This window comes from Giraffa tippelskirchi, chromosome 2 (assembly GCF_054371585.1).
Source record: "Giraffa tippelskirchi isolate mGirTip1 chromosome 2, T2T-mGirTip1v1.2.pri, whole genome shotgun sequence".
NCBI classification, from domain to species: domain Eukaryota; kingdom Metazoa; phylum Chordata; class Mammalia; order Artiodactyla; family Giraffidae; genus Giraffa; species Giraffa tippelskirchi.
In genome coordinates, this window is record NC_137276.1 from 180,746,846 (window position 1) to 180,770,381 (window position 23,536).

General features: G+C 41.7%; 1 protein-coding gene and 1 pseudogene across 1 annotated transcript in view; both read left to right on the forward strand.

Annotated features, from left to right (window-relative positions):
* The window catches only part of MYH15 (myosin heavy chain 15), a 176,419-nt gene that overhangs the window by 27,011 nt on the left and 125,872 nt on the right, over positions 1-23,536 (forward strand). The window contains exons 4-11 of the mRNA XM_081572251.1: positions 9,323-9,429; positions 12,482-12,625; positions 14,240-14,396; positions 15,040-15,067; positions 16,599-16,692; positions 18,482-18,574; positions 21,585-21,648; positions 21,737-21,832. Coding sequence (XP_081428377.1) covers positions 9,323-9,429; positions 12,482-12,625; positions 14,240-14,396; positions 15,040-15,067; positions 16,599-16,692; positions 18,482-18,574; positions 21,585-21,648; positions 21,737-21,832 — 783 coding nt within the window. The remainder of the gene's footprint in view (positions 1-9,322; positions 9,430-12,481; positions 12,626-14,239; positions 14,397-15,039; positions 15,068-16,598; positions 16,693-18,481; positions 18,575-21,584; positions 21,649-21,736; positions 21,833-23,536) is intronic.
* LOC145539689 (kinesin-like protein KIFC1 pseudogene) lies at positions 5,743-7,490 on the forward strand (annotated as a pseudogene).

The window sequence follows — 23,536 nt, forward strand, 5'->3', positions numbered from 1 at the left end:
TGGGTCCTGCTGCACACAATGTTTCTTTGAGCTCTCTGAGCGTCTCTGGCGGGTATGAGGTTTGATTCTAAATGTGATTTCCCCCCTCCTACCATCTTGCAGGGGCTTCTCCTTTGCCCTTGGATGTAGGGTATCTTTTTTTTTTTTTGGTAGGATCCAACATTCTCCTGTCGATGGCTCTTCAGCAGCGGATTGTAATTTTGGAGTTCTCTCAGGAGAAGATGAGTGAACATTCTTCTACTCCGCCATCTTGTAGATGGGATGACAATTATATCTACTACTGTGGGCAAGAATCCCTTAGAAGAAATGGAGTAGCCATCATAGGCAATGAAAGAGTCCAAAATGCAGTACTTGGATGCAATCTCAAAAACGACAGAATGATCTCTGTTCATTTCCAAGGCAAACCATTCAATATCACAGTAATTCAAGTCTATGGCCCAACCAGTAATGCTGAAGAAACTGAAGTTGAATGGTTCTATGAAGATCTACAAGACCTTCTAGAACTAACACCCAAAAAAGATGTCCTTTTCATTATAGGGGACTGGCATGCAAAAGTAGGAAGTCAAGAGATACCTGAAGTAATAGGCAAATTTGGCCTTGGAGTACAAAATGAAGCAGGTCAAAGGCTAGTGGAGTTTTGCCAAGAGAACTCACTGGTCATAGCAAACACTCTCTTCCAACAACACAAGAGAAGACTCTACACATAGACATCACCAGATGGTCACTACCAAAATCAGATTGATTGTATTCTTTTCAGCCAAAGATGGAGAAGCTCTGTAAAATCAGCAAAAACAAGACTGAGAGCTGACTGTGGCTCAGATCATGAGCTCCTTATTGCCAAATTCAGACTTAAATCGAAGAAAGTGGGGAAAACCACTAGACCATTCATGTATGACCTAAATCAAATCGCTTATGATTATACAGTGGAAGTGACAAATAGATTCAAGGTATTAGATCTGATAGACAGAGTGCCTGAAGAGCTATGGACAGAGGTTCATGACATTGTACAAGAGGCAGTGATCAAGACCATCCTCAAGAAAAAGAAAGGCAAAATGGTTGTCTGGAGAAGTCTTACAAATAGCTGATAAGAGAAGAGAAGCTAAAGGCAAAGGAGAAAAGGAAAGATATACCTATTGGAATGCAGAGTTCCAGAGAATAGCAAAGACAGATAAGAAAGCCTTCCTCAGTGATCAATGCGAAGAAATAGAGGAAAACAATAGAATGGGAAAGACTAGAGATCTCTTCAAGAAAATTAGAGATACCAGGGGAACATTTCATGCAAAGATGGGCACAATAAAGGACAGAAATCATATGGACCTACAGAAGCAGAAGATATTAAGAAGAGGTGGTAAGAATCCACAGAAGAACTATACAAAAAAGATCTTCATGACCCAGATAACCACGATGGTGTGATCACTCACCTAGAGCCAGACATCCTGGAATGTGAAGTCAAGTGGGCCATAGGAAACATCACTATGAACAAAGCTAGTGGAGGTGATGGCATTCCAGTTGAGCTGTTTCAAGTCCTAAATATGATGCTGTGAAAGTGCTGCACTCAATGTGCCAACAAATTTGGAAAACTCAGCAGTGGCCGCAGGACTGAAAAAGATCATTTTTCATTCCAATCCCAAAGAAAGGCAATGCCAAAGAATGTTCAAACTACCTCACAATTGCACTTATCTCACACGCTAGCAAAGTAATGCTCAAAATTCTCCAAGTCAGGCTTCAACAGTATATGAACCATGAACTTCCAGATAGTCAAGCTGGATTTAGAAAAGGTAGAGGAACCAGAGATTAAATTGCCAAAATCCACTGGATCATCAAAAAAGCAAGAGAGTTCCAGAAAAACATCTACTTCTGCTTTATTGACTACGCCAAAGCCTTTGACTGTTTGGATGGATCACAACAAACTGGAAAATTCTTCAAGAGATGGTAATACCAGACCACCTGACCTGCCTCCTGAGAAATCTGTATGCAGGTCAAGAAGCAACAGTTAGAACTGAACATGGAACCACAGACTGGTTCCAAATTAGGAAAGGAGTACATCAAGGCTATGTATTGTCACTCTGCTTATTTAACTTATATGCAGAGTACATCATGTGAAATGCCAGGCTGGATGAGGCACAAGCTGGAATCAAGATTGCCGGGAGAAATATCAATAACCTCAAATATGCAAATGACACCACCTTTATAGCAGAAAGCGAAAAACTAAAGAGCCTCTTGATGAAAGTGAAAGAGGAGAGTGAAAAAATTGGCTTCAACATTCAGAAAACTAAGATCATGGCATCTGGTCCCATCACTTCATGGCAAATAGATGGGGAAACAATGAGAGACTTTATTTTGGGGGGCTCCAAAATCACTGCAGATGGTGATTGCAGCCATGAAATTAAAAGACTCTTGCTCTTTGGAAGAAAAGCTATGACCAACCTAGACAGCATATTAAAAAGCAGAGACATTACTTTACCAACAAAGGTCTGTCTAGTCAAAAATATGGTTTTTCCAGTAGTCATGTATAGATGTGAGAGTTGGACTATAAAGAAAGCTGAGTGCCAAAGAATTGATGCTTTTGAAGTGTGGTGTTGGATAAGACTCTTGAGAGTCCCTTGGACTGAATAGAGATCAAACCAGTTAATCCTAAAGGAAATCAGACCTGGTCATTCATTGGAAGCACTGATGCTGAAGCTGAAGCTCCAATACTTTGGCCACCTGATGTGAATGACTGACTCATTGGAGAAGACCCTGATGCTGGGAAAGATTGAAGGCGGGAGGAGAAGGGGATGACAGAGGATGAGATGGTTGGATATGGCATTACCGACTCGATGGACATGAATTTGAGTAAACTCCGGGAATTGGTGATGGACAGGGAGGCCTGGCATGCTGCAGTTCATGGGGTCGCAAAGAGTCGGACACGACTGAGCTACTGAACTGAACTGATTACAGCATAGACATGCCCAGGTGGGTCCTAGATAAAGCCCTTCTCAGAAACCTCTTCGTGTGGGTAAATAGTAGGACAGAGAGAGGCGCTGAGGTTAGACTTTAAGGGTTGGTGCACTGAGAAGAAGAATAATGGAAGAGGCTCCAGGAAGGTAGGTGAGACAGAAATTGTCCCGGGCCCTCCTCAGGTTTTGCTGATGCTGGAACTTTGCCCTCAGGCTGTCTTCTAGATTAGGAGGGTCACTCGGCCAACACTAAACAGAAGATAATTGGGAGACTTGCTCTCCCTGATGAATAATTTCTTGGTAGTTACAGCAAGAACAAAGGTTAATGAAGATTTATCCACAAGATAAAGGCTGAGTACTACATTAAAATCTCTAAATGTTACATTTCCACCACCCCCCCTTTCTTTACATGTCTGGGTTACATGGTCATCTTCTGAATTTTGGTTAATTGGAGATTTAGAGTCAGATTCACAGTGTGATCCAGCATCAAGCCACTTATATATCTCAATTCCAAAAAAAGTGTTCAACAGTGCAGCATAAACCCTGACTGAGAGTCATTCTAGTACTCCAAATTAGTCAACATTAGAGTTTAATATAACCAATTATAATTCAAGCCAGTTAGGCAGGATATTCTATTTCCATCATAGACCAGTCCTGGATCAGTTCCCAGTTTCCAGTCATTGGGTTTCATTTCTCTGATTGGATTTACAGGAGCTAATTATAATCCATCAAATCATATACAATAACAGAACTACTCCTGAGGTCAGAAGTGGTCATGCAGAAGCTCATCACAGGTAGTTAGATGATAAGGGATAAGATCCTAGTACTTTCAGGAGAAAATCAAAATGCCAAAGCATCTGAGATAATTGGATGATACAATTTAGAATCAGCACAGTAAAAATTACTTAAAATATCACAATCCACACAATTTCTAATTAATTTTTTTTTTAGCCAAACAATCCTTTCTCATAGAAATGCACTGGCAGCACAAAGAGAGTCAGCAGAAGTTTTCCATCCCCTTGGGGGAGTAGACAATGGAGTATGCTTTTTGAACTCAGGCCAAATGGAAGCAGTGTGATAAGAGTATTTGCCAAGTAGGGCTTCCCTGGTGGCTCAGACAGTAAAGAATCTGCAGGAGACCTGGTACTCCATCCCTGGTTCGGAAAGATCCCTGGAGAAGGAAATGGCAACCCACTCCAATATTCTTGCCTGGAGCATTCTGCTGACAGAGGAGCCTGGCGGGCTACAGTCCATGGGATGACAAAGAGTCGGACACAGCTGAGCGACTAACATCTTCACTTTGCTTTCAATTCCCTGTCCTTGATTCTTTCTGGCAGTCTAATTAGAGCAAATCACTTTACCTTACTGAGCCTCAGTTTCCTCATCTTTAAAATGGGACCATCTGCTTTCTCTGCCTACCTTCCTCCACGAGGATCAAAGAAGACAATAATATGAAAAACAAACACAACACGTTATTATGATACCTGGGAAAGAAAACTAGAATCACTGGCTGTCAGGGAGGAAGTGTGCTTTCAGAAATAGAAACAAAACACCATTTCAAGGTAAATGCAAGTGATTTTTATAGAAAAAGTAAACTATTTAAATAACTTCAAACTAAATATAGTGCTACTTCAATTTTAATCAGTATCATAGAAAACAGACTTGAAAAGAATGCTTCAGATAGATGACAGTTTCTGAGTTCCATTATGGGTGATTATTTAATTTTTTTTTCTTGATACAGTTCTCTATTTTAAAGCTTTTTTGCAATAAACATATGTTCCCTTTATCTTGGAAAAGGTATTTAATCACCTAAAAAATATGAAATCATGGAGATAAAACTGCTGAGTGTTCAGATGAGAAAACTAATGCTCAAAGAGTTGAGACCATTGCCTTACATCTTCTTAAGCCAGGCCTAAAATCCAGGCAGCCTGAATCAAAGCCATTGCTCTCTGTTTCCATCCTTGCAATTATTCATGAGAATGCAAAGAAAAGTTGACTGAGTTCATTTACTTCATCTTCAAAACCATCCCGCTCTGAGACTGGGTCTTGGGTACTTAAGTGCTTCTGAAAATTCTTCTCTTCCACAGTTTCCAGGGCTGATAAAAGAAAGAACTGATCATGAGGCAGGTGATGAACCTTATTTTTGAGAGAAAAATTGGAGGGAAAAAAGCTCAGCATATAAGATAGAGAAAGAATGCTTTAGTGGAAAAGCTCTGACTTAGGAGGTAAATGATCTAATTTCTACAGTCATTATTTTAATGACTGCCACTAATTATCTATGTGACTGTGGACAACTCTCTTAATCTCTTTTCCTAGGTTCTTTTTCTAATAAATAACAAAAGGAAAATCTGTTCCAGGTGGTACCCATGTTTCTTTCAAGTAATAACACTTGGTTTATAAACACAGGCGGTGCAGGCAGCTTAGGAGCATGGAGTGTGCGTACTCTTGTGTCGCTAGCGCTTGAGAGAACATGGGTCCCGGGATCCCCAGCTCTGTGTCCTCTTCACTGCGCTTGCCCGGTGTGAGTGGCACCAAGCTGGACACTGAGCTGCAGCAGAGGTCCCATTGGTGGAAGTGAAGAGGAGCATAGAGCTGAAGAGACCCCTGGCCAAGGCTGCTTCCCAGCTGTCTCTCTTAGGACGCAGGCTGAAGAGGAGGCCTGACCAGATGGAGGAGGCCTTGAAGCCTGAGAAGAAAATAGCAGCAGGCCTGGGCACCAGAGTGGCCACGACCCACCCCAGAGCAGCAGCCCTCACCTCCATGCCACAGACACAAGGCTAGACCTCAGTGCCCAAAGCTCCCAAGAAGCCAAGACCCTGATGTTCCACAGCTGTTGCCACAGTGCTGAAGACTCAGAAGCCAGGTCCTGTTGTTCCTGCCCAGAAGCCTGGAACAACAGCTGCCCCTCCCATGGTGGAAGGGAAGAAACCCAAATGTCCAGTCTGGGACTTAAAGGGGCAGTTATGTGACCTCAATGCAGAGCTGAAATGTTATGGTGAGAGGAAGCAAATGTTGGACCAGGAGAACCAACAGCTGTGCGACCAGCTCAGGGAGGCCCAGCAACAGGCCTTGGCCCTTGGGGCAGAGTGCAGGACACTGGAAGTTGACACTGGAGTTGGTCCTGGAGTTGACTAGGTGCGGGCCCAGGCTGAGCAGGCCAGCGGGAGCTGGGGAACCTGAGTTCCCGGGTCCTGGAGCTGGAAAAGTGGCTGGGCACGAAGGAGGGCTTAGTGCAAGAGCTCCAGAAAGAACAGCTGAGATTACAGGAGGAATGGAGGGGACTGGCTGCCCGGCTGAAAGAGCAGGAGAGGAGTCTGCAGATCTCAGAAGCTTCTCTGTCGGACAGCCAAGCCGAGGTGGCATCTCTGTGCCAGAAGGCTGCAGTCTGGGAGGCCTTACTGGCTGAGTGGGAAGAACATCTCCACGGGCTCAAGATGAAGCGCCAGCGGTTACAAAACCAACTGCAGAAACTCAAAGGCAACATCTGTGTGTTCTGCCGGGTCTGCCCCATCCTTCCAGGGGAGTCCACTCCATCCCATAGCTTCTTCCAGTTTCCCTCTGGCCCCTGTGGGCCCTCTGACCCTCCAACCTGCCTCAACCTCTCCTAGTCTGACGAGCTGTGTGGGACCCTGAGTGGGGTGCCAGCTGCCCCTACTCGCCATGACTTCTCCTTTGACCGGGTGTTCCCATCAGGGAGTGGACAGGATGGTGTTTGAGGAGATTTCCATGCTTGTCCAGTCAGCCCTGGATGGCTATCCAGTGTGCATCTTTACCTATGGCTAGACAGGCAGTGGCAAGACCTTCACCATGGAGGGTGGGCCTAGGGGAGACCCCCAGATGGAGGGGCTGATCCCTTGGGCCCTGCGGCACCTCTTTTCTGTGGCCCAGGAACTAAGTGGCCAGGGCTGGACCTACAGTTTTGTGGCAAGTTACGTAGAGATCTACAACGAGACTGTCTGAGACCTGCTGGCCCCTGGGACCCAGAAGGGCCAGGGAGGTGAATGTGTGATTTGCCAGGCAGGGCCAGGCATCGAGGACCTTAATGTCACCAACACGCTCTATGTTCCTGTCTCCAGTGAGAGAGAGACTAGCCCACCAGAACCGGGCTGTTGCCCGTATAGCCCAGAATGAGTGCTCATCGCATAGTCACAGAGTGGTCCAATTGCAGATCTCTGGGGAGCACGTTGGCTGAGGCCTGCAGTTGCGCGGCCCCTCCTCAGCCTTGTGGACTTGGCTGGGAAGCTAGACCCTGGCTTATCCCTCGGCCCTGGGGAGCGGGAACACCTTCGGGAAACACAGGCCATTAACAGCAGCCTGTCCACGCTGGGGCTGGTCATCATGGCCTTGAGCAACAAGGAGTTCCATGGGCCTTACCAAAACAGCAAGCTCACTTACCTGCTGCAGAACTCTCTGGGTGGCAGTGCTAAGATGCTCACATTTGTGAACATTTCTCCCCTAGAAGAGAATGTCTCCAAGTCCCTCAACTCCCTACGCTTTGCCTCCAAGGTGAACCAGTGTGTTATTGGTACTGCCCAGGTCGACAAGAAATGAAGATGGATCTAGATTTTGTGTGTTTGTGTTTGTAGATGTGAGACACATGGGGGGTAGGTGGGGAGTGCTTTATTGGGGGGAGCACTGATACCTGGGTCTATCAAATAAAGAAGAGAATTAAAAAAAAATACACTACCTTTCTCTTAAATGCACACAATGTATGCAAATGGTGCTTTTCAAAAACAAGCCTATTTTCATAAACACAGTTCAGTTCAGTTGCTCAGTCATGTCTGACTCTTTGTGACCCCATGGACTGCAGCACGCCAGGCCCCCCTGTCCATCACCAGCTACCGGAGTTTACCCAAAATCATGTCCATTGAGTCGGTGATGCCATTCAACCATAAACACAACACAAAGCAAAATTAGTTTTTGCAAGAAGATCAAAATGATAGATACAATTAAAGCCAGTATTTAAAATGCAAACAAGTAGAAGCAAATGCAAAATAAACCAGATAGGAACACAAAAATTCTCTTGCCCAGCAGTTTGAGGGGTGAAAACTCTGTCTCACACACTCTGTCCTCAAGTCCTACCGTTCATCTCTAGGGGGTCGTCTGGTGAAGCTGTCTGTCCTGCAGGAGTGAGACTTCCTAGCTTTTGTGGTTCCTGTGCTGGGGAGTTGGGATGGAGTTGACACTACCCTCCAGTGCATGGCTGCAGTGGCGCCTTCTCTATGCCTCCCACCACCATGGACTCGGATTTTCCTTCTTCCAGCCAAATACTCTCCTTCCCCCCTCTCCCCGTCTACCTGAAGAGATGTGAACGGGGACTTCTGTGAGCTTCTGATAAGACTCACTGGCATACATACACTATCATGTGTAAGATAACTAGTGGGAAGGTGCTGTATAGCACAGGGAGCTCAGTGCTCTGTGTTGACCTGGAGGGGTATGATGTAGGGAGAGAGGGGATATATGTATACGTATAACTGATTCATGGTGTTGTATGGCAAAAACTAACACAACATTGTAAAGCAATTCTACTCTAATTAAAAATATAAAAATGAAAAATAAATAAAAAATAAAATCCATTAATTAAAAAAAGACTCACTTTCTTTTCAAAGTATGTTTCTTCCCTGGCTATCTGCCTCAGGTGGAAGAGGACTTGAGAAGCATCTCAGTGAGGCCAAAAGAAGCTGCCTCAGCTGCTCGTAAGAATTCTGGCTTGTTTCACCTAGAGCCTCTTGTTGGTTAATCCCCTTGTAGAGGGCTGCTTTGCTAACGCGTGAGACATGGAGTAGAGGAGGCAGAGAGAGAGAAAAATAATATATGGGGAAAATATGAATCAATTAAGATGTATGACAGAAATAACTCATTCTCTCTCCTCAATCTTCCCCTCTCCAATTCTACCATATAATAGTCTTTATTATTAAGGCTTTCATTCCAAAATAAGAAATAAGGTCTAAAGAAACCCTCACAGACATGCACAGTAACCTAAATTTTCACTTAGTTGTAACCAGGCTTTTCTTGAGTGATGTTTTTTGGAGAGGAGCTAGAAAGGGTAAGAGCACCAGGCCAATCGCCCAACACCTGGAGCTGTTAGTGGGAGGTAAGTGCTGGGGATGGAGGGGTGGGTAATGGTTGGCACTTAACTGTCATGTAGCAAAATGTTTCCAATCTCCATTGGCTAAAATGTTTCTTGTTCCTATACAGTCCTTAGGTGGGTTTATCTTCTGGATGGGTTTTCATGATTTTATCTAACTTTGCAATTTCTTATGTTGGTGACTCCAAGTCAATAAGCAGACAGCAGAAATGAGACCATGTCTGTCAGTATGAAACTGTCCAATGTACATTTCCTATAAGAACTGTAGTTAGGAATCCATTTTTTTCCTCTGTAGGGAAGAAAAAGTGCTGGATTCATGATGCGAAGAATGCTTATGTTGAAGCTGAGATTAAAGGGAGTGGAGGTGATGGCAGACTACTTGTTGAGACAACAGATGGAAAGGTAAAGAAATCTTTATTTCATCCCTGGGGTGACTAATTTAGCTGTTCAATAATTAAGTTTTGTTAAAAACCTGGGGTAGGAGATGCCACTGACCCACTTTAGAAAACTCATTCATCTTTAAGAAGCTCCTCCACTTAGTCTCAAACATTTAATGATAAACATTGAAGAATCAGCATAAACCCATTGCTAGTGGTAAATCTCATTGATGTTAGCTAGCATGCACAGCTTTTCCCACTTCTTTCATCATATTTCAAGCTCTTTTTAAAAGTGCCTCTTGGAATAAGAAATAACCTTAGGAAATATTTACTTGGAGTAAATACTGTACTTCTTAGGAAATATGAAGCAAGCTATGTTAGTAGGATCAGGAAAGAGTGGGATAATTTGAATAAGAATAGAACAGTGTCAGAGGAGCCAAGAAATGGGCTAATGGTCAGTAATGTTAAATGCTAGAGAAAGAGATTTAGGGCTTGGAGAAAGCCTTGAACTTCAGAATCAGGAGGTCACCCATGACCTTTGAAAGAGAAACTTAGGTCAAATGTTGGGGCATAAGTTAGATGGTGAGGCATTTTAGAGAGAATGTGTAGTGAGGCTATAACAGTCCCCAAGCCCTTCTCCCTGTCACCTAGGCACTCAGAACCATGGGCAATATTGAACAGACAGCCCATTCTCAGCACCTTTGTCAATATCACTGACCTCAGGTGCCTGCCAGCTCCATGGCAGAGAATTGGGCCTATTTCTACTCTTACTCAATAAACATATCCTTGTGGATTTTACAGGTGATTTCCTGCCCATATGTAATTCTCCAGTCCCCTTCCAATTCTGCCCATCCCAACTCCATAACAGGCCACGACCTATAACAAACAGTTACAATCGTTATCAAGAAAGTTTATCTTTTTCATACCCTTATCTTTGTATTTGGACAATTTATGATTCAAAGTATCATCATTTGAACTGTAAAATTCTGGAGGCCACTCAAAAACTACCACTTATGGTGTCTTAATATGCCTTCCTTACAGTGTCTGTACACTTAAAAAAATCACAAATTAGGTAAATTTTATATAACTAATTAATGGAAATAAGGGCAGAACTTGGTCCTTATCAATAGGAACATACATATGTAGGCAAGGTTAAATTTAGAATGTCTTCAATAAGGAAACAGAAGGATTCAATTATTTTCTCCCAATCTGTGTGTTGTCTTTGCACCTTCTTGATTGTGTCCAGTTCAATTTTATTAGGCCTCCAAATGAGAAGTTTGTTCTTCTGAGTACATTTTTTAAAACTACTGTCTTTTAAAACAGTAGTTAAGGTGATTTGTGAATATAATGTAGTTACAACTATGAAAGAAATCATAGGAAGATCAGCATGAAAACAGTAAATTAATGATGTAGAAAGAGGAGTCTAAAGGTAGGTGGTCTGGTTCACCATATAATGGAGGTCTCATTCCCCCAGCCCCACTCTGCCTCCCCTTGGCTCCACGCTTCCTCCTCCTGATATTAGAAGTAACTACACTTCCAGTCACCTTTGGTCTTTGAAACATTCAGTTCAGTTCAGTCGCTCAGTCATGTCCAACTCTTTGTGAGCCCATGGACTGCAGCATGCCAGGCCTCCCTGTCCATCACCAACTCCTGGGGTCTACTCAAACTCATGTCCATTGAGTTGGTAGTGCCATCCAACCATCTCCTCTTTGAAACATTAACAAAGGCAATAAAGCCAGTGCGTGGGGAGTAACACTTAAAGTTGGTATTGAAAGAAGAGAGAAAAATAGAGCTAAGGGGAGGTTTTTTATGTAAGAGACCTGATTATGTTCTACAGGAGAGAAGGAGTTCATGAAATATGGAAATCGAAAGGGACTCAAAAGAAAAGGGGTTATTGTTTGAACAGTGCCAAAAAAGACTTAGTAGGAATGAGATAAAAAATATGGAGAGTGTGGGAGCCTTAGAAGAAGTATTACCAACAGGGATTAAATGGAGCAATTAGCTGACACCAATATGTATTAATCAAGGAAAAGGGCTACAGGAAAAAGGGTTAGGAAACTTATGAGAGTAACTCTAAGCAACAATTTGGTAGTTGGAATGCATCCATGTTAATCAAGATATCAACACTTCTGTGTACCTTCTACGTCCTTAGCATTGTGATAAGAAGAAGAAACCATCAAGATCCCTTCTTCAGATGCTTAGAATCTAGCTGGAAAGCATCTGAAGAAGGGATCTTGATGGTTTTCTTCTTCTATAGTTATCAAAATCCTTATCACAATGCTAAGGACATAGAAGGTACTCAAGAAGTACCGATGGTATTGCTGGTGGTAAAGAATCTGTCTGCCAATGCAGGAGACATAAGAGGCCTGGGTTCGATCCCTGGGTCAGGAAGATCTCCTGGAGAAGGGAGTGGTAACCCACTTCATTATTCTTCCCTGGAGAATCCCATGGACAGAGGAGACTGGCAGGCTACAGTTCATAGGGTTGCAAAGAATCGGACATGACTGAAGCAACTTAGCATGCACACACAGCCAATTGTTAAAACACAGACAAGAGTTAATAATATCAAGATGGTACAGGTTGTATATATGGTAAAAGACTTAAGGACAGAAAAATATGAGCTGGGGAAGTTGGGGAAGGCTTGAGGAAGAGAATAGGTCTAAAGTAAGTCTGAAAGGATGAGTCTGCCTGCTTGATCCATTACCCTAAATTCCTCCTTTTAAACATTCAGGATATGCTGAGACATCTAGGGAGTGGCTAGATCATGTGCAATATAATGTGTGTTCTCTCAGAGGCAGTCAGTCAGTGGGGAGCCACAGGATCAGGGTGCTGCAATTTAGAACATTTTGATTCAACCAAAGCCCTTTTAAAGACTTTATCTTTGGGCAAGGAGAGAACATGAGTAGGAGGAACACCTGTTTCTTGGAAGAAACAGGTTGGCTTAACTTCCTTTGACTCCATCCTCTAATGAGGCATCTTTTTCTTAACTCTTTGAATATTCTTTCCAATGCCTGGCAAAAATGAATGTGCACAGAAGCAGTAGGGGAATATATCTTATATTTTTCTCCTCTCTGCAGCATCTGAGTGTCAAGGAGGACGAAATTCAGCAGATGAATCCTCCAGAGTTTGAAATGATTGAAGACATGGCAACACTGACTCACCTCAATGAAGCATCTGTGCTGCATGCCCTGAGAAGGCGCTATGACCATTGGATGATCTATGTACGTGTATATGCCTCTCTGCTGACAGCATGCTGGCATCATATTGGTGATGTCCCAGCCCTCTCTTAGGTGAAAAAAGATATTGAGTTTAAGCATACTCATATGAGGATAATCTTTGCGAAATGCCCACTGGGAAGGGACCTTACTTTTTTCCAGTTTTATTTTGTTAGTATATATATCCCTTCCCACAGATATTCATCCTAAAGTAAAGGCTCAAGACTTGGAGAGTGATAGACCAGTGCCTTTTAAATGCCAACTCAGTCTCTTACTAGTTATTATTATTTTTAAAGTATTTATTTATTTAGGTTGGGCTGGGTCTCAGTCACAGCATGAAAACAATTAGTTGCAGCAGGCAAACTTTTCGCTGCCACATGTGGGATCTAGTTGCCTGACCAGGAATCTAACCTGGGCCCCCAGCATTGGGAGTGCAGAGTTGTAGCCATTGGACCATCAGGGAAGTCCCTAGTTATTTCTTCTTGGAGTAACTTTATCAGTAGTGTGGGATAATAAAGCCTGTCTCTTCATGGTAGCTTGAAGGATAAAGCAAAGAATGTAGGTAAAGCATGTATTTCAGTGTCCGTTATCTAGTTAGTGCTCAATAAATGGAATGATTTTTTCCCCCATCATCATTGAATTGGGGATGATTGGTTGCTCAGCTCCTTTTATTCACTCAGGACACATCCAGCCGAAGCAGCACTGAGTGGATTGGGCAAAGATGAAGGCTTTTGGGACCCATTACTGTGGAAGCCTAGCCACGTGACTGGCTTACTCCTGGGCACTCTGATTTGCTGCATGATTGTCTTCGTTTCCCTGGGATGCTGTAACAAAATTACCACAAACAGAGTGGCTTAAAACAAAGGAAATTTATTCTGTCCTAATGCTAGAGGCGAGAGTCCAAGATCAGATAAACAGATCTGAGGCTCTCACACTCTTGCCAGAGCCTCAAGGGGAGAACCAGTCCTCACCTGTACTGGTTTCTGGTAGCAAGTGGCTGCGTCACTCCAGCCTCTGCCCCCATCTCCACATCGCCTTCTTCTCTGTGTGTCTCTTATGAGGTCATTAGCTGTTGGATTTAAGGCCCAACCAGATATCAGCTTGAGATCTTGCCTCCATTATACCTGCAAAGATCCTTTTTCCAAATGAGATCAAATTTTCTGATGATTAGGATGTGGACATACCCTTTGGGGAGCCACAATCCAACCACCACTGTGAGTGACCCATATCAGCTATTCCCCTCAGGGCCTAAAGCATCAGGTTCCTAACCCTGCTGAGACACAGATTCCCTTCAGGCCTCAATGCCTGAGAGTTGGTTCCTCAAATCAGCAGTCCTGCTATCAGCATCCTCCTTGTCTTTGAAAGGCCTGTGTGTGTGTCAGACAAGTTAGTGGTTGACAGCTCTCCCAGGGAAGAGGTAATCCCAGGTCCCCTGTTACTCTAACCTGGTTCTGTCTCTTTCTGTTCGAAGTCCCTTCTCTGTAAAAATCCAAAAGCCCTTTTCCTCTTAGTTCCTTTGTAAGTAAATAATCAAGCAAATGTTACCTGACAGTGAAAGAGCTGACAAACCTGCAAATATTCCTAACCTATTTTCAGAAATCTTTTCTGATCTTCCGTCAGACATATTCAGGGCTCTCCTGTGTGAGCATCAACCCTCACAAGCAGCTTCCAGTGTATCACAAAGCGGTGGCGGCAGCCTATAAAGGCAGGAGGCGATCAGACGCTCCCCCTCACATCTTCGCTGTGGCCAATAATGCCTTTCAGGATATGCTTCACAGTAAGTGTCTGCCCTACAAAATGAAGGGTAAAAATATCTGATCTAGTTTTTGTCTGTGTCACTAAGAGGCAGGTAGGCATTGTGAACAGAGCATGGCCTTTAGAGCTGCCTCATCACTTGAAGCCTTGTTTCCTTCCAGATGAAACATGGGCAAAATAGGGCCTACCTCCTAGGGTTATGGGGACGATTAGCTCACATGTCAAATTAAGGGAGATAATGCCTTGAAAGTGCTCAGCCCAGTGGCAGGCCCAGAGTGAGCCCCCTGTGGCTGTCAGCTTTTATTACAAAAAGCACCTGCTAGAATGTTTGACACAAAGAAGTTAGTCTGTAGTTATTTTTACACCAGGCTTAATAAAAGCCTTAAAATAGTGATATGTCAACCATTGGTCATTTATCATTTATATTTGGAGCAAGGAAATGGTGATGGAATTTGTATGGTCTTATTACTAGCCTACATAGGGTCAAGAGAAAAATCTATTTTACTTTGTACCATTTAAATAGTATCTTTTTTCTAACTGTGTACACAGCAAATCCTTCTCCTGTGTCTGACTTCAAACTGTAACTAAGGAAATTTTGAATAAGTTCATACCATACATAGAAGTTCTAGCAGAAGAATGTTCTGACATTTTCCTTTCTTTTGTAGGTCGAGAGAATCAGTCTATACTCTTCACGTAAGTGCTTGCTTTTACTTTTTGGCCAGCAGTGAGAGTTTCCATCAAAACAGACACCTACATTTCACTGGATATGAAACATAAGTTCACTGCCTTTGAATTGTTGTTCTTCAGATACCAGATACATGCTAGGCAATAAAATAGTAAGATACTCAGGAAATTGTCATAACACTTAAGTCAGTGCTTAGCCAAATATGGTGCCTGCTAGGCTGCCTCCCATTTTAGAAGATCCTTTAGAACCTACAGTACACATGCTGGTCTTAATCAACTTCTTGATGAAGAGAGCTTCCTGTCCAAATGATCATTTTCAAAGTTCTCTGGTTGGCTAATTGGGTTGAAAGACTGAAAGTCCAGTGGGTATGACCACTGAACATATAACATGCTATTGTGGGCAGCCAGACTGGAGCAGGCCAAGGTACATTAGTTTCATGCCCGCATGCTCAGTCTGACAGTTGTGTCCTACTGTTCGTGACCCCATAGACTGGGGCCTGTCAGGTTCCTCTTTCCATGGAATTTTCCAGGCAAGAATACTGGAGCAGGTTGGCATTTCCTCCTCCAGGGGATTTTCCAACCCAGGGATCGAACCCCATCTCTTGCATCTCCTGCATTGGCAGGTGGACTCTTTACTACTGCGCCACCTGGGAAGCTCAGTACATTAGGTAGTGGTGAGTCCGGAGGGGCAAGAAAAGGGAGTGAAGAGAAAGGAAGGAAAGGATTTCACTGAGACCATATGGTATGTTAATCTTGCTGGGAGGAGCATTGGCCGGCCAGGTGAACTGTCAGCACAGAGACTGAGGCAGAGGCTAGGACTCGAGAGGCAGGGAAATGCTCAAGTTCTTGCTCTTCCTAAGCAATGATGATGCCACTTCGTGTATTAGGCTATCCGTTGGCTTTAGTCATCCCCAGAAAAATAATAGGGTCTCAGAATCTTAGAAGAGTGGTTAGAGTTCAATCCTTTGCAGAGAGGACAGACTTATTTTTTAGAGTTTCAGACAGATAAAAGCAGGCCTTAAACCTGTGATGCTTTGGGCGATGAGGCTATAAATTCACCACGGTGTTCTCCCCACATTACAAAGCTAGCTGACTGTCAAAGGTAAAAGGGGAGTGTAAAGCTCAACTTCCTGGTGGAGTGACTGGTTGGTTCTATTCTGAGGGAGAGGGTTGGACCTGGCCATGTGGTCACAGCCTTCATATGTGACAATCTCTTGAACAGTTGGTAATGAGGAGACCTATCTCTAATTAGCAAAGATCCCCTTCACCTTTTTGTTAACAGGACCAGGAGGGGCAGGCTTCTTATTTTCATAAAAGTCTTTGATCTTTTTCTACTCCAGATTTTTTGCTAATGCTGCATTTCTAGTCTAAGATATCCTCCCCCTCCCAACCAATTAAATGTCTGCCTCTCCTTCAAGTTCCCTCTAAAGTTCCACTTTTCCATAAAACTCTCCCTCTTAGTTAATGTGGTTAAAGTTATTTATTTTTCATTGCATTTATAATCTGAACCAGTTAACTGTCACTGAATTTCTGATCATAGAGGAGAATCTGGTGCTGGAAAGACAGTGAACACCAAACATATTATCCAGTATTTTGCCACTGTAGCAACCACGGGTGAATCCAAGGAAAAGTTGGTGAGTGTTTATGTATATTGGCAGAAAAGGTGAGGTGGCCCTATCCACTAATGATGGAGTCTCTGCCCTGACTACTTATGGGAAGAAAGGAGGGGACAATGTCATAGAACAAATGAAAAATTGTGAAAAGTCTTTTTTCCCCACTTTTTCCTCTCAGGAAGATCAACAAGTGATCTGAACCAATAATCCAAAACCATGAAATTACATAATCTGCTTCAGATCTGCTTCAAGGGGCCCTTATTGGCCTGATCTTTCTTGGTTGGACTCTTTGAGAATTAGGTACTTAAGATCCAAACCGTCTTCTGCTCAAACTATGGTCACCAATGCCCTGAATGGCCACTTTTGGTATTACTATTTCTTCATCCCTTTAACTACTGTGAGATGTCAGACTTCCTCAAATATGCACTGAGAAAACTCTGCTTCCTTTACGCTAACTTCTGGTTCAAATTCCAAACGTTCAGTGGATGTACCCTCAACTTTAACCACATTCTAGGTTCTGAAAAACTTTACCTTCTCTCTATTTAAATGTTTGTATACTTGGTAATGTTTGCTTTAGCTTACTGGGCTAACAGGTTGATGGTAATAATCTGAGGATACACAGACATGAGAGTTGGTCTGTAAAATAAGATTAGATAATGCTGAGTAGAGCTCAAAATCAATGAACTATTGAACTGTTGGAGCCTCTTGTCTTTCTATGCCTGAATTTGCTATTTGGGTTTTCAATTTGATACTGGATGTTTCCTGCTGTTTTTCCAAAATAAAAGTATGTCAAAATAACAATCTAGTCCAATTTTCAAACCTTAGAAAGTTTCTTTTCCAGCTACCACACTCCTGAATTCAATTAATTTCTTTATTTATCACTGAATTCTGTTATCCACTAGGTGTTACTTTATTTTTGTGTACCTTTTAGGTTGTTTGGTGTGCATTTGTTTGTTTGGTCTAACCATTGAGCCCTGTGACAATACAATACACAATACATAATACAAAAACTTTTATGAAAAATTTTGCTCATATACCCCAGTTACTTAAAGTAAACCCATAATACATAGAAAGAACATAGTATTTATATGTCTATAGATTCCAAAATACTACATACTATGAAATTCTCCTCATACAAAGAGTATTTGGGACTCAGTGGAAAATTTAGGCAGTGGCAGTTTAGGTGCTAAGTGGTCATTAAGACTCACTCAATGAGGGAAAAAAAAGACTTGCCCGAAGTAGATGACCTGCTTTGCCCCATCAGCCTGATCACACAGGATTTAAACTTAAGACTAATAAATACCATTTCAAGTCACTTCTTGGTATGAACCTCTAGATTACTTAGGAATAATAGCAAGCAAAAATATAACTGATAATCCCAAGAGTCTGCTGTATTATCTTAGAATAAATTTCTAGGTATAAGGATTCAATGGGAAGAGAGGCAGATTAGCAATGAGGAGGAGTATATGGAATGAAGTTTGGAAATAGGCTATGGCATTTGTTACTATTTACTTTGGTAAAATATCAATTTTCTTTTCCTACTCATACCAATGCCAACCAAAAGAGTAACGTTGCAAGTAAATGACCTACAACCTATAGTCTTAGGGGCATCATATATTGTCAGTCTTTCCTCCATCTATTTTTCTAAGTTCCTATTCCAAAATAATATTTTATCACCAAATTCAGAAGTGGTTTTTGGCCACTTATTATCAAAACAAGAATGAGATTTGACCTTGGTATGGAGGGCTTGCCACATTACAGAATTCTGCTAAACACTTCATCCATTGTATTTTTCTTACCTGTATCCAAGGAAACGCTACAAGATCAAATCAAACAAGTGAATCCTGTCTTGGAAGCATTTGGAAATGCCAAAACCCTGAGAAATGACAACTCTTCTCGTTTTGTAAGTAACCGAATTGAGCAGTATATTGGAGTCTTTAATTTTTAGCAAATGGTAAACTTCATGCCTGAGCACACAGATCTGAAAAAATAAATTTTTTCTAGAACATCAGAGAAGGTTTTTGATGACTGTACATAATATTGTTAGATTCCTCAAAAAATTTTGCTAGCTTCATCATTAATACAATTAAGATGGGTACCTGAGAAGCTTCTACTAGGTGGTCAATTTCAGGAAGAAAATATTTTAATACTTTAAAATTCCTTACCATTCCCAGTAGGAAAGTTCACTCAGCAAATTCTAATGATGTTTTATATTTTACTACATTTTACAGATGTGAAAGTAATTTCTCCTTTGTAATTTCCTATACTCCTTGTAAAAGTCATTTTGGTAAGCACTTCTGAATTCACTTACTACAATTATTGTTTCTACTTTTGCCTATGAACCCCCTGCCCCTGGATATATTTCACTGGGGATTTTTTGACAGGGGGAAAAAACACTGAAAAAGTGTTTTTAAGTTTTAAAAACACTTAAAACACTTTAAAAAAATATTTTTTGATAACTAACAGTCCCAAGATAAAACAATTTGGATTAAAGTCACTAATCCATTTTATGCCAAGAATGAGTGTCAGGGAGCCATTATATCATTTACAAGGAAATTTGTAAAGGGCTTCTTTTTGAATCTCTAGGCATGATTAAATAATAGCCTCCTGCTTATTTGACTAGTTTCCCTCCAAAAACCTTAGAGCTGCCCTGACCACACTTATATCTGCTTGTGGTATCTGGCTGTGTAGCAGGTGCTAATACTGGTCCAGAAAACAATGGATAGATTTGGGATTTGTCAGAATGTGGTGAGAATTTCTGCTTAAATATGGAAGAATAAAACTGGGGAGAGAACAAAAGGCCAAGAGAGGGAAAAGGTAAGGATGGAAAAGAGGGAGGAGAAAAAGAAGATAAAGAAAAGAGTAGAATAAAAGGAAGAAAGAAGAGAATAGTAAGTGGAAAGAAAAATAAATAAGGAAAGAAAGCAATTGAAAAAGACCAAGAACAAGAAAAACATTGGAAGGGTGAAAGGAAAGAAGAAGTAGTGAAGCAAATTAAACAACGATGGATGAAGGGAAAGAAGGAAGGAAAGACAGGAGAAAGAAAGAAAGGGGGGATAAAAAAAATCAAGAAATCCAGGTTAAATTCTTTAGATTAACACTCCATACATGAAGTTGGAGACAAGCAGGATACTGGCCCTAGATAGTTAAGGTGCATATCAAAGGAATAATTTCAATGAGCCAGACTCTTGCATCGTCCCATAAATAGAAAAACACTAAACTCATTAACTTGAGATGGTCTATTTTCCTTGATTAGCAGCGTCTTTTGATGTTCTGATTATCTGGTTTTTGTTGCAAAGACTCCTGTATACCAGGCACCTCCCTTACCTCTGTGGAGCAGTCCCTCAGAGCTATCTGAGAGGCTGTCTTCTGGGTTTAAGTCCTCAGTAAGTCCACTGAATAAACATAATTCTCAACTTTTAGGTTGTGAGTTTTTTTCAGTTGACAGTACATAAATGTATATGTGTGTAAGTGCACATACACATACAGGGACACCTATGTACATGTTTGTGTGTGTATATGTACAAATGTGTGTTTGTGTGTATGGATCCTGTTAGACTGCATTTTTTAACTTAATGGCTTACTCACCCTGTATGTGGCTGTTCTCCCCTTGCCAGTCTGCATCCTGCTGTGATTCTTTCCTTGCCTGGATTCACCTCCTCCAGGTTGCCTTCCCTTCTGCGTTGACTTCCTCATCCTGGGGGCCGTAACCCACTGGACTGCCTCCTTGACTGTGTCTTGATGCACCTGGGCTCTGTAACCTCTGGGCGGACTTTCTGTCCCATCAGATACTGTCTTATGGCTTTTCATTGACAAGGAAGGAAGGGAGCCTCATCTATAATCATGCCAAGGCGATGTTTTGAAACTTAAGTCCCATCGTGTCACTCTTCTGCTTAAAACTTCCCAATGTCTTCTAAGCACACACAAAGTAAAACCCCATTCCTTCCTGTGGCCACATGGCTGACCTAATATGGTGCCTGCTGCCTGCCTACTCTCAGACTCTGCTTTCTTCTTTGCTTTCTCTTACTTGCTGCACTCCTTCACACCTGGCTTTTCTTTTGATTTCAAAACACACCAAATATTCCTCAGTCAAAGCTGTTGCATTCGCTGCTTACACCTAGAATCTAGAAGATTTGGGGCACACCTTCTTTTCCAATGTGATATCTCCAGTGTCTAGCAGGTTTTCTGGATCACAGTAGATGCTCAACAAATGTTTGCTGAGTAAATGAAAGAATATACCAAGCAGATATTATTTTTCTCATTTTTAGATAAGAACACTGAGGCCTGGAGAGATTCTATAATGCACATAAGAATGCACGGCCAAGAGGAGAGGGGAGGGATAAATTACAGGTTTGGGATTAACATATACACACTATTATATATAAAATAGATAGCCAATGGGGACCTATTGTACAGTGCAGGGAATTATACTCAATGTCTTGTAGTGACCTGTAATGGAAAAGAATCTGAAAAAAGATATGTGTATATGTATATATATGTAAATTATATATAAATAGATTGTATATATATAAAATTATATATATGCTATATAAAAACAATTATACATTTATATATATATGAAAATTATACATTTATATATATAAAACTGAATCTCTTTGTACACCTGAAACTAGCACAACATTGTAAATCAGCTACTCTTCAAAAAAAAAAAAATTTAAAAAACAAAAGAATACACAGCCAGTGATGAGCAGATCTGAGGCTAGACTCTGGGCCCACTGCCAGTCCTGATGACACTCTGGCTGCCTCTTGACATTAACTGGTGCCATCACACCCCATGTGGAATTTTTTTTTTAACTTTGGAGGAATTAGTTACTTTGGGAGTGATGTGTATAATGAAACCATTGCAGCTGTTTAGCATGTTAAATAGGAGACTATGTTCTGTGTTCACTCAGGGCAAGTTCATCAGGATGCACTTTTGTGCCAGAGGCAAGCTGTCATCTGCAGATATCGACATCTGTAAGTAGGCACTGCAGTGTCTGATCACTTCTTCTAAGTTCTGCAAGAACACCTACATTTGAATCTTTATTCATGCCTTATTATGCAGATTTGCTTGAAAAATCCCGGGTGATTTTCCAGCAGCCTGGAGAGAGGAACTACCACATATTCTATCAAATTCTGTCTGGAAAAAAAGAACTTCGTGGTAAGTGTATTATTCTGGGGCTGAGTGTCATTCTAAAACAAGACAGTTGTCAGATTATCAGACCTGGAAAAGTACTGTTTAGTGTCTACTAGCCTGTTTAGAGGGACCTCAGTTTATTTATCCTAAAATGTAAGAAATTGAACCAAATATAGACCCAATGTTCTATAATTTTATATGGGTAGAGAGTAAATGGTAACACTTTTCTTTTTTCAAACACTTTTGGAGGTGGGTAGGATGCCCAGCAGAGGTAAATGAATGTGTGTGTGTATGCATGTGTGCACACATTTATGTATGTGTGTGTATAAAAAGCATTAGATAATTTAAGGCCTTAAATGATTAAAATCACTTATCACTTAAGTGGGTAGTAGAGATGAGGCCAGAGGTGGGAGACATTACTATGGTGTGTAGTGGTCAATGGGAGTTCTATATAGAAGGGAGGATTTGGGTTGGGATATGAAGAATGGGAAGAGGGTTTAACCAGAGTGATGAGTGGAGGGCATTTCTGGTAGCAGGAATAGTGTACACAATGTCAGGAAAAGTCAAGGCAAAATCAGGGAACAGAGAGAGCAGGTGAACTATAAGAAAGTGTTTTCATAGAAGACTAGTAGAGATCTTATTTGGATGGTTTCTAAATTCAGCAAGTTCAGGGGGTGTTGTGTGCATATGTGTGAGTAAGTGTGTGGGGTGCGGTGTTTTGTGGAGGGGGATGGGGTAATAGGAGTTCATGATCTGTTGATGACAGTGGCAGTTAAGCTGGTGTGATAGGCAGGATGCTCTGGAGGCAGAAATACTGAGGGAAGTGATTGCAACAGTCCTAGGATAAGATGATGAGACAATAGTCTAAGGTAGGGGTCCTCAACCTCCAGGCCTCAGACTCGTATCTCCTGTCAGATCAGCAGCAGCATTAGATTAAAAATAAAATGCACAATAAATGTAATGTACTTGAATCATACTGAAACCAACCCCCCAACCTAGTCTGTAGAAAAAATGTCTTCCATGATGTTGGTCACTGGTGCTGAAAAGGTTGGAAACCACTGATCTAAGGCACTGTCTATGGGAATAGAGGGAAAAAGGGGTGGGCTCATGAGAGAGTAGAAAAGTCTTGGCAATGATTGAACATAGAAATGAGAATAATGAGTCAAAAATACTCCCAAATTCAGTAATTTGACTAGGATAAAAGAAGTGCCATGAATGGAAATAGAAAAGTAACTTATAGGGTAAGAGAATGAATTTCATGTATTCATTCAACAAATATTTATTGTGGGGTCACTATGTATACACTGCTTCTTAAAGGATAGGCGATAGGGAGGTAAACAGGGTCCACAGGTCCTGGCCCTCATGAGCTTACATTCTAGTATGGAAGACAATAACAAATAAGTAAACAAAAAATATATAATTTCAGACAATGGTAGGTCTATAGAGAAAAATAAAGTGGGTGAGGGGATGGAGTGAATTAGGAATTGGTAGGGCAATGAAAGGTTATATTTTATTTAATTTTGTTTCTTGTGGGGCCACACCATGCAGCTTGCTGTTCTCTGACCAGGGACTGAAACTGGGCCACATGGCAATGAAAGCCTGGAATCTCCACATGTGGTTATATTTTAGATAGAAGAGTCAGGTAAGATCTCTGTAAGAAGGCAACGTTCTGGGAATTCCCTGGCAGTCCAATGGTTAGGACTTGACACTCTCACTGCTGTGGCCTGG